Here is a 12,344-nt window from a genome sequence, read left to right as displayed (position 1 = left end):
TTGAAAATATCTAAAGATTAGACACACACATTGTTCCTTTTGGTAACTCTGAATCTTTCTAATATATAGAGCTTTGATATAACAGATGGACCAGCACGTCTGGAGTTCGGAAGCTAATTCGGAGGGCCAGCATAAGAAACAAAAGCGAGATCATCGGACTGATTCTCATAGGGATGGTGACTATGAGGATCACAAAGATTGTGAATTTGGTGAGGATGGAGAAGTTCAGTAGATTTTTCTTCGAAATGATTTCTCAAACGTGCCTTTCATTGTGTACATATGATGTAGCGCGATTACTATCCCCTTCCGCACCCTCCCCAAAGAAAAATAAAGAAATAGAAAAAAAGTACTTGATGATAATGTGTTATTTGGCAATTAGTTGCAGCAAAGTCAATTCAGTCTTCTTGTCTTTAGTTTAGATATGTTATTAGTGGTGGCATTATTTTGCTTGGGGATATAATTTGGAAGGTACTGACTCATACATGGACTAAACTTTTATTATTTGACTAGTTAAAAAATTATATGTAGTGAAGCAACACAAGTATGCCATGGACATTGACAAATAACTGAATCCTTAGGAAGCTGTTAGACCTCTTAACATTAGTTTTAGTGTCTTATAATTTTGTTTTTACTTTTCCTTTGTTGAAAGTTAAGGCCTCACATATACAATGGCTGAGCAAGAAATGAAGTCCATCTGACTTGGGGGTGCGATTCTTGTATGGTCCGACACTTGCAGTTTCTACCCTTCTAGGCTCTAGCTTACACCTTAGGTAATTGCCATATTAAAGTCAGAGGAGTTCTTCAGGTCCTTACACATTTGGCTCGTATTGGCACTTCACAGATGTCTTATTCTGTAATATGACTGATATTGGAGAGGTGGGACCATTATCTACTGAATGGCTGCCATGGTAGTGAAATACTGCAAATAAAATTTCTGAAATGCATCCGAGGTTATATTCTTTTCTAAGAAATATGTTTACATCATGCTCCTTAATGATTGGTCTCTTTCAACCGTCAGCTCAAGGCCGTTAAACCAAGCTTTTTGGGGCCCCATTAGCAAATGGCTGCTCTCTGTTGGTAATTTGATTAATCTTTGCTGGACCCTTATGGAAGCATGTTATCATCTGAGTATTAACAAAAGGACACTGCTATAGTAATTTAATATCAAGCTGAATCTACATTTGGTTCACTTCACTAACATGGCATGCAGGATGGCTTCCCCTATCTGAGTTCCAATATGACTACTTTGCAGATCTAAGCGTCTAGTTTGCTTTATAGCCTGTTTGGCCAAGCTTATTTTTCTTTAAAAGTGGTTTTTTTATTTTTTTATTTTTTATTTTAATAAGTGCTTATTTAAAAAAAAAGTGAGGTGTTTGGCCAAATTTTTGGGAGAAAGTAAGTACTTTTGGGGAGTAGCAGAAGCAGTTTTTCAGAAATTAAAAAAAGTAGCTTTTGCCCAAAAATATTTTTTTGAAAAGCACTTTTTAAAAGTTTGACCAAACACTAATTGCTGTTCAAAAGTACTTTTTAAATTAATTGGCCAAACAGAAATTGCATTTCGCCAAAAGTATTTTTTGAAAAGCACTTTTCAAAAAAATTACTTTTCAAAATAAGTTGATTTTAGAAGCTTGTCCAAACAAGGTATTAGTCTTATTTGAGTGTCTATTATATCAGTGGTCCTAAGATTGGATTTTATCAAGGTTTGTTTTGAGTGTGTGAGATCCAAACATTTCTCTCATGTTGTTCTTTCTGGTGCTTCGTATTTCCTCAAACTTTGGAGTAAAAGAGAGTTGCTTCCGTTGCTTTAAAACTTCCTGAACTTCGCAAGTGTACTTCAAGTGTCCCTAGGCAAGTACCTTTCTGCTTCATGTTGACTGTTCGCAACGGTGGATTCTCTGAAGGTGACAAGACCATGGACATTCTGAAGCCATTTTGGACATAATCTTAACTTCGATCTTGATACAGTTGTTTTTATGTTCGAAGTACCACTCTATTTGAACTATACGGGGAACTATCATTATATGTGACGTTTCATAAAGCAGGGGAGTAGGAAATTGATTTGTGCCTGAGGATGGTAGTATCAAAGAGAGAACTTAGTGTTGGTCTGTCGGTGAAGCCGCATTCAATCCAGAAGAAAGTTGTAAGACGATTCAGGGCTGAGGTGCATAATTTTCTTCCGTGCATCCTCCTCGATGTTTTGTCTTTGCTGCTTGTAGAAATTTAATCAAGTTTATGTACAAGTTTTGGTATTAGCATGTTTGTTGCAACCAAGAGATGGGTTGATATCGTCAAACTCTTAAAATATGTAACATGTAGTTCCCTCAGCTTGAGGTGTTTAAGCGATATGAATTCGTCCTGTGCCTGTGTATTTGAGTTCTGATTTTGTTTCTAGAATTATGGTCTTTCAATACCGCCAATTGCCATGCATATTAGAAGCAGACAATTCTTTGGTTGACAAGTTTGTGATGGCAGCATGTTGGTGCCTTTTATGAGAGGGATCCATTTAGTCCTCTCAAACTTGTGAAACAAGCTTGTGCAGTGTCGATTTCAGAAGCCTTGAACTATTTTGAAGTTATAAGCTTTCGACATTACAACTCTGTGGTCTTTCTACATCTTCCACAATGTTGAACCCAGACTTAATATTAACCAAAAAAAGGTTTCAAATCCTAAAATCCTTCCTACTAAAACCTTTTATTACTAAATATAAAAATATGAATTAAGGTAATGGTCATATAAAATGCAGATTATTAATTACCATTTTGCTATACCTTTTTAGATTTTTGTCTCTTTGAATAACTATAAAACTTCAAAACTAATTTGTATGCTTTCTTCTTAACTAAAGGCTTGAAATTGCTATTACAGTAACTTGTGAAAGTTTCCATCATTTTCGAAGTCATAATTTTTCACTGCAGATAAGTCGAAGTTGAACAAATCTTAGTTACCCGACTAACCGTACAACATAAATCGAAATTGAAATAAAAAATATTGTACCATATTAAAAAAAAAATTGTATATTTGAATTACCTTAGTAAAGATCGAATTAATCGCGCAAAAGTCTTCCTACTAGGGGGTGCTTGTAACACCCGTACTTTCAGATTGAGGTTGAACTCTTTAATGCGGGTAAGTAGACCCAAAGTTGGAGAATTTGGTTGGGCCTAGGAGTAAAGGTCAAGGTTTTAGTGTAGGAGGTGTGTAAGGAGTAATCTAAGGTCTAAGGGGAGCTCTAGCACCAAGTTGAATTGAAGCTACGCCACAGACTAAGTTTCCGAATGAGCTCGCACAAGGTCCAACTTCAAACTACCACATGTCTTTGTATGTGAAGTGTTATGTGGCGAACTACCTATCCAATTAAAGGTCTTTGAGTCCAGTTTCCAAATCATCCAACCATTTATCATTTGGACTTTCCTACAAGGAGATATGTTTGTTTTACTGAAAGGTTGCTGAGCAGTCCACTTGGTAGATATGCGGTCCGCATATTGGATAAGCCTTCAGCATAATTGAATGTGCCTTCCGCATTTTAACCCCAAGATTGTCAACCTTTCTATTTTAATATGCTTTTGCATATGCAACCGCATTTTGCAATATGTGGCAAGCATACTGTACCGCAGATCGTGCCCTATCTTTTTATAAATACGCCGGTTTACGTAAATTTCATTCTATTTTCACTTCCACACAACCCTAGGTCGACCTACTCTCCTCTCCTCATCCTCCCACCTTACTCTCCTCTCTTCATCCTCCCATAACAGGTAAGTCCCTTTTGTATATTTCTAAGTAATTCTAAGTGTTTCTAACATTCGTATATGGATTATTAACGAGATTCCACTCTACAATCATAGGGTTTTCAAGAAAAACCTTCACAAAGGTTCAAGTGAAGATTTTTGGAATTCTTCTTCGAAGTTTCATTTTTTTGGGTATTTTGTAGCGATTAAGGTATGTAAGGAAAATTATCCTCATGTGGGAACGTTTACTCGATCTTCCCCATACCACGAATTGCATGATCAATGCTTGTCCTTCTATATTCTAGTTGTGCCCTAAATTATGAAACATTGAGTGTTGTTCATGTGTTTCACTCCGAATATCATGAACCTATTATGAATTCCTTAGGTTCTCATTATCTTACATCCTTGAATCCAATGTTTCATGTAAATACTATGATTACATATTCAATTGAAGATATTTCTTAAAAAATGTTACAAATATGACGAACCTATGTTTTATGCACTTGAGATATGAATCTCATGATGATGAAATATAATCACGGCCATTAAGCCATTCTTATATTGTTAATGTTTTTGGGAGTATGAATTGTTAACCAAGAAAACGCGTAAACGCACGAAACTACGTATGCCAATGTAGGATAAGGGTCTACCGTTGGTTCCGGCTATTCCTTTATGTTATCCCTACGAGGGTTTATTTATGAATTCAATTGCTAGAAATAATGATTATGCATGTCTCATCATTCTGACAAGATAGTGAGATGTCTTAGCCGATCGACCCGAGATCGCACTTGTTACATCTTGGAAATTTCGTGTCGTTCGCATTATGAGTAGACTAACGCAAGCCTAAAGTGTATATGAGGTCCTTATAAGGTTAAGGAGGGTATTTGTCACGACCCAGGTAGTGGGCTGTGACGGGTACCCGGAGCTGGCTACCGAACACCACTCATCATACTATCTATCATACTCAACCTGGACATATATCATTTTCAACATAGAACTTGTCATAAGCCAATTTCTGAATCTCCCAAAATACATATATATGCATAAGCCCACAAGGCTACAAAACCCGAAGAAGTCTTATAACATCTACAACCTAACCATAAGTATCTACGAGCCTCTAACTGAAGTCATAAGGACTGGATAGGACCCCGCCATGCCCCAAATATGTACAACAAAAAAAATATATCAATAGGCTGCACCTCCGGAGTAGTGGGGTGCTCCTGTACAACTGCTGAGTAAGCTCCTAAGCGTCTGCGCTGTCCCCCTGTCTACCTGTGGGATGAACACAGCGTCCATAAAAGAAAAGGACGTTAGTACGAACAATGTACTGAGTATGTAAGGCATATATGATAACATAATAAGGAAATATCGAAAGCATAAGAAGAAAAGATAACTGTAATTGCTTGCTAAAGATAACTGTAATTGCTTGCTTCTTGAGGCAGAATAACACATACATACACAAACTGTCTGAATCAATAACATCATTAGCTCACGTCCGGGCCTCCCGCATCCGGGTTAACCATCTCACGCTGCCCACTAGTGGTGCTGTCATCATCCATAAGCCGCCCGCCTTAGCGGTGCTGCCCGTGCCATATAGACACGGTGTAATCATCATCATATACTTAACATGAAGCATGCATAAGAGCTCAAGTAAAAGTTGTAACTCTATCGGAGTGACGTAAGGTCGGTAACCTCCGATTATTTTATGGAATAATCATAATCGTCATGTCTCACCTTGAAGGAACTAGCATTATAAGGAGAGACTATCAATAATGAATAACAATCAAGGAAATCATACATCAAGATCATTAGTCTCATACTAGCATCCTTTCATAAGCTTTAGAATCTCTAGACATAGAATCATCATTATCATTGTCATGTTCATAACACATCTCTTATCTTTATCTCATGAGAAGCTCTTAGTAATCATAGACTTATAATTTTCTTTGGAATGTAAGAAAGTCATGGGAAGATAAAGGAAATCATGTTATAGGAATCATGCCTTGGAAAAAAAGGGACTGGCCTTACATACCTTTACGCCTCTTTAACCTTGTCGACTAAACGCTTCCCTCCAGGTTCACTATTCTACATTCAAGAGAATTCGTACTAAGGTTAGGTAACTGGAAGCATACTTTAGGCCTCAACTAGCATAACTAAGAGCTAACGAAAATTGGGCAGCATTTCCTTTGTTTTGACAACTTTCTCCATATAATATAACAACTCCCAAACATCAATAGCAACATTCATAATATCATAATCAATAGATTTCTCAAGTTAAATATTGTTCACTTCTCAAATTCACTTTCAACCCATCCATAACTATGAGTACAATACAACACCATGTTCGTTATTCATATAATACTTCCTCAAAGTTGCTAACATCATTCATAACGATATTATACTCATCTCATACTAAGAATCATGATTCAATTTAATTTACTACTCAAAATACCATTTCCTCCATGTTTGTGCTCATATTCTACATGCTTCTCCAATCTAAGTCTTTCAACCCCTCAATACCTTTAATGACATGCAATAAGTGTAGAACTCACCTTTGATTATGTAGGAATGGTATTTGGATGAAGATACTCCACTTGAAAGAAAACCCCAACATCAACACCAAAGGAAACCTTGATTTCCACAAGCTCTAGTGATCTTCTCTACACTTGATTCACCCTTTAGGTGGTTATGGAAGAGTGTGGAGTGGTATGGAACCTTCAAGAACTCTTTGAAAGACTCTAGAGAAGTGGGTAAATACATGTGGAAAGTTAGAAAAGAGGTTGGGGTCGTTTGGGATTTAAAAAGGTGGCAAAATCACTCCCCGACCCTAATGTGCGATGAGTATGCGGCCTTGCACACTTAGTGTGCGGCTGCACAGTCTTGCTTCGCCCAAGATGATGTTCGGCAGTGAACTCACCCAAAATGGGGAGTTGGCGACCAGCGTGCGGCTCAAAGACACTCAATGTGCGACCGCACACTGCCCCTGCACCTTCCGGTTTCGCGAAATCGCGTTCTTTTAGACTCGTTTGACCTCCAATTCTTATGGAACCTTCTTGGAACTTGTCTAAAACTTCATTAAACATATAAGGGGTTCTATATCTCCCCCTCGAAGTAATTCTAAGAAATGCATAGCTCAAATGGTACGAAATTTCCCAAAACAAGGCTCAACCTTAACTTTCTCCAACGAACTTACTTCCTTTGCCTCAAATGCCTTTGGAATCTTAAGGTATACTTTTAAAATCATTAAATACCTTTCTTAAACTTATAAGGGCTTCATGTTCACCTTAGTCTTATGCTAGTGTCACGACCCCAAACCCCGTGGGCCGCGACTGGTGTCCTATTTGGACACCCATACGTACCGCCGACGAGCTGGCGTACTAACCGCTAATCCGCATTAGATATACACAGATCCATACAGATATAGCATACATCGCATATAAGTATACACATGCATAGATTTACACATAAGCCGTTGGGGCTATCAGAACTGACAGAGTCGCAAACTTGGACATACCTACCAGAACAGTGACAACCCACAACCCACAAGCATGTCTACAGGCCTCTAACATACAGAACAGAATCAGAAGACGGGACAGGGCCCCGCCGTACCCAAATGACCATATGTACAAAGCATACAAACAACAGAAGATATATACCAAAAGTATCGCCCTCCGGATCGAAGGAGCCTTCGGACATCAAACCGATGTCCTAAACCGCGGCGTATCACGCGGCGCGTTTGTACCGCGGGCATGTAACGCACCCCGAAGAACAAGTGGGTCGCACGAAGGTGTACCGAGTATGTAAAGCGGAAATATAACATACATAATCATAATCGAGTCAAATATGTAAAATCATAACAGTACGAATCGGATCCGTAGCGGGTCGGACTTTACGAGTGTATGTACGTAATCATAATATGTCGATTTAGGGAGTGTGGGCAAGTGAGTTTCAATACGGACCGCAGGTACAAAATGTGGTCGACGGAAGCACAATGCAAATCGATGCACAGAGCGTGATTTTAAATCGTAAACGAGTCCGAGATACGAGGTGTAACAAAAGACTCTCAAATAGAACCTAACTCGAAGTATGACGTACGTAATCGTAGTCCGAATCGACGTGCGTAAATGCGACAGTACGTATCTTTATTCAAACCGTAGTCTCGATCATGCGCAGTCATAAGCATATTCGTACATACATATCATATATCGATCCCGCCCCTTTAATAAGGGACGCGGTACGAACCCGCCTCTTAGTACGGGACGCGGTGGACGTATTTATCAAATCAAATGCCATCCTGGCCGCCATCCCCATAATATCACATAATCAAATCATAATCGATATAAACGTATCCCGCCCGCACATTCGAGGGACGCGGTGAACAATGCAGTGGAAGTGCACGAATCACGTAACCCGGCCCGGCGCAGCCGAAGGAAGCATTGAGGCATCCACGAACAGATCAATGAGAAACCATATACATACGTACCGACATACGTACTTAATGAAACGAAATAGTTCGAAGATAAGTCAAATCGGAATTATCGGATCATAGTCATAATAGATATGCATACGTGTCATTTGGGATGGCATGACAGATTATTTCAGAACAGAATATCCAGAACCGTTCCAGATGTCGTACTATATTATGGAACTCATAAAAACAGTCATAACAATTATCATATGATAGCAGAACGATAGCCAAGAATTAACTAAAAAGATCGGACAAAACGGAGTCAATCACGTCTTACAAGAACTATCGGGGTCTTGTGGGCCCACCTCGGACCCAATCATAGTGGCGTACGTAAATTATGGATAATAAACCTTAGGGAGTCGTCCGTAACCATCTTAGGGTGTTCCGACTCCATTTATGGAAATTATACACATATAGGCAATTTTGCCGACAAAAGGTAAAGGGACAATTCAATCTTCGAATGATTTTTTGAGCTATTTTCAATCTCGGAGTGTGAGAAGGTATGCGATCGAGGCTCGCTTTCAAGCTTGTTACACTCGAACATGCCAAAGAAGGAAAGGCAAGACTTTACATACCTTGGTTATGCTTTACGCTCGTCCAATTTCAATTCCCGTTTCGTCAAAAATCTACAAATGGTCATTGTTATCAAATGTGAGTTTTAAGCTTTATGAACTCAACTTAAACCCATACTTGTCTACCGAAATTTCGGCAGCATTTCCCCTACATATATAGCATCCTCGAGAATTTGACTCGGCTAGAACAATCAACAACAACCCAACAACAACACCACAACAATAACGATCAACACAAATTACAATATAACACAATTTGTCTACTTTCCGCATAATGCAATAATTCCCAATTCGACTTCACACTTTCAAATCAACACCAACATGCTCTCACTCATTACTAATCAAGGTCATTACAATACCATTCGGAAGCATTTCATAGCGTTTCTACAATATATACTCAAGATATACAAAATATACAAACTTTCCGCCAAAGCCATAATTCATCCAACACTTCTAATTTTTGGCATACTTATTCATAGCATGCTTTCATCTTCTAGTTACATCAACTATAATCATAATTCACATCTTAACAACTTAGTTTCCATAATATCACAAAAATCATTTTGAAGTGACATGATCTTCTACATTCCAATTCAATTCCAACTCAAACCATTAAACCTTCATTTATGTCATAAGGATCATAACAACACAACTAACATATCAAACAAAAATAATTCATTTTCATTTCTATTTTTCCCTACTACACGGCCAACACCTACTTTTTCCAAATTCAACCCAATTCATTCAACCTTCATTTCCAACATGAATTCCACCATAACCACAACTAGAACACAACACAAAATTCAACTCACCATAGACATACAACATACACACACCCACGGCTACAAAACAAACACACACCACACGGCCATCACATGCATGCAACACTTTCATGATTCTCATGTACTCTACATATGCTACAACATATACATAATTCCTCCAACATAAAAGTAAGAATCTTACCTTTTCCAATTTCTTTCCTCTTGCCAAAAGGAGCACTTTCTTGCCTTGAAAATTATACCAACTTGGAGAGCACCTTGAGATTAGTAAGAATCCAAGAAGAACCAAGTTTTTGAATCAAAGACCAAGCTCCAAGATTTTTTTTTTTCTCTTCTTTCTCTCTAGGGCCGAATGGCTCTCTTTTCTTTTTTCTTGATTTGTTTTGATTTTTCTTGAAATCTCTAGATGATTAAGCCCCCTTATATTAATAAAGCACATGACCATCACATGACAACTAAATCATGGGCTTGGCTAGCTTATGGGAACCATGGCCGGCCATCTATATGGATTGGGCCTTAAATTTCTTATTTTTTTTTTAGCCCAATTGTTGGCTAAACTTGAAATTCATGAAACCAATTTTTCAAAGTTCCAATTTTGTCCTTAGCCTCGCTCGATATCTCCACATCCATACTTCCATAACCGGCATACACATATTAATAAAAATCCAAACATGACCTTATTCCTTACAAACCAAGGTTATTTCCAAATTTTTCGAATATGCTAAGACACGGGGTATAACAGCTAGTCTACTCGTAATGGAAGCGACACGAAATTCCAAGGTGTAACGGTATTTGATAAAATTAAGGGTGCACCTTAAGGTTTTGAAGTCATATGAATTGGTGGAAGTAAGCTCGTCAAAGGAATTGGAATTTGAGTCATGTTTTGGGAAGATTTCGTATCATTTGAGTTATACATTTTTTTGTAATGCCTTGAGGGGGAGCTACAGGGCCCCTTAAATGGTTAACAAAGTTTTACACAAGTTCCAAGAAGGTTCCATAAGGATTGGAGGTCAAACAAATAAAAAAGAACGCACTTTCGCGAAACCGGGGAAAAAGGAGCAATTTGCGGCCGTATACTCAGTATGCTGGGCTGCATTTTGGCCGGAAACTCCCTATTTTGGGTGTAAATTCTGTCCAACACCACCCCCATGCCGTGGAGGGAGTATGCGGCCGCACACTCACTGCAACACGGAGCGGTGGGGCGAATTGGACACCTTTTTAAACCCCAAAAGACTCCATTCTTCACATTAACTTTCCTTATTTATTTCCCCACATTAAAAGAAGGTTCTTGAGAGTTCTTGAAGGTTCTATGACACTCCAAACCTTTCCATAGCATCATGAGAGAAGATCAACATCAAAACCCAAAGAGAATCCATGGAAGGTGATTGTTCTTGCTTCTCTTCAAAGTTGTAATAAACTTGGTCTTGAAAGGAGTTGGGGAAGGTGAAGTTCTTCTATAATAAGGTATGATTTTCCTATTATTTACATGATTGAGTTGATATAGAGGTTTAGTAACTCTTGGAAAGGAAAAGAATTAAAGTGGAGAAGTTATAAAGTGTTGAGGTGAAGAAGATGACTATGAGATGAACTTGAAAAAGGGATTTTGGATAAATTTGAGATTGAATTGAATGTAACTTCTTGAATATGGTATTGTGAATGTTATTATTATTGTTTGGGAGTTGATTTGTAATTTGGTGGAAGTTGATAAAATAGGGGAAATGCTGCCCAAATTTCATTAGTTCGTTAATTGCACTAGTTTGAACTTAGAAGTGTTTTCAAGACTTAACCTTAGTGTGAATCCTCTTTAATGTAGATTTTGTGGACTTTGGAGGAGAACGTTACATAGTTAGGAAGACGTAAAGGTATATAAGGCTAACCCTTCTGTAACACTCCGTAAATTCGAGTTAGGTGTGAATGTGTATAATGGTTTAAATGTGATATTTTAACTATATGAATCCTTTCGGGATGAATTTGGGTTAAAGATAGTCGTTATAGAATCAAACCAAGTAGTGAAGTTCATAAGAGTTCTTAAAATCACCTAAGTTTTGTTGACCTATCTTGTAGGCCAATTTTGTGAAAATTCGTTGCGAATTTGGGAAAACTTCCTCTAATAGAAGTTGTAGATCTTTGAAATATCTTTCCAACTGTATATAGTGGAGCAAACGGACTTGTGAGTAAAGAGTTATGGCCGTTTTACTAACGTGCGTTTCGAGGGATCATCCTGCGGTTCAATCCTGCGAATCTCAGGATGAACACCAGAAATCACGCCCCTCTGACACGTTGTACGGTAGGGCTGCGTTTCACGGGTAAAATGTGTGAATCGCACGATGCGTCACGCGTCTTGCTCGACTATAAAAACCCCAAGAATGTGAAATTTTCTTAAACCTTCATTCTACTTCATCTTTGGCCGACTTTTTGAGAAGAAATAACCCCAGGGCTTCCCCAAAACATATAAGGTAAGTTCTTGATCAATTCGTATCATTAATACATCATTCTAATGTCAATTCACTACTCTTAAACACTAGTTCATCTTTTCAAACCCTAGATTCTTGAAAGCTAAAGAAAGAGATGAAGAAAGGAACGTTGGAGACTTTGAGATTCCTTCAAAAAGATATGATCCTTGATGTTTCTGATGTTATTGAAAGGTTTTAGAATAGTGTAGGTTTTCCTAGGGGATTATAATCCATGAATGATTCATGAAACTTTCAATAACACGTTCTAGACATTAAAACCCTAGTTTTTCTATAAAATGAGTAGAATTGGATTAAAGCTCTAATCTTTCTCATCTAAAACCATTGTAGTGTGA

The 12,344-nt window shown here is 38.1% G+C and overlaps 1 protein-coding gene across 19 annotated transcripts in view; it reads left to right on the top strand.

Annotated features, from left to right (window-relative positions):
• The window catches only part of LOC132044464 (pre-mRNA-processing protein 40A-like), a 39,179-nt gene extending 36,785 nt beyond the window's left edge, over nt 1-2,394 (top strand). For 14 of the 19 annotated variants that reach the window (XM_059434946.1, XM_059434943.1, XM_059434954.1 and 11 more), the window contains one exon: nt 86-394. In XM_059434946.1, coding sequence (XP_059290929.1) covers nt 86-232 — 147 coding nt within the window. In that variant the 3' untranslated portion in view covers nt 233-394. Of the gene's footprint in view, nt 1-69; nt 395-2,039 lie in introns of those variants that run through there. The other 5 variants (XR_009412190.1, XR_009412191.1, XM_059434950.1 and 2 more) reach the window with 5 other exon arrangements.
• The last annotated feature ends 9,950 nt before the right edge of the window (nt 2,395-12,344 follow it).

Source organism: Lycium ferocissimum, unplaced genomic scaffold (assembly GCF_029784015.1).
Source record: "Lycium ferocissimum isolate CSIRO_LF1 unplaced genomic scaffold, AGI_CSIRO_Lferr_CH_V1 ctg4585, whole genome shotgun sequence".
In the NCBI taxonomy this organism is placed as follows: domain Eukaryota; kingdom Viridiplantae; phylum Streptophyta; class Magnoliopsida; order Solanales; family Solanaceae; genus Lycium; species Lycium ferocissimum.
Note: the sequence above shows the minus strand (reverse complement) of the source record. Positions and strands in the feature narration are given on the sequence as shown.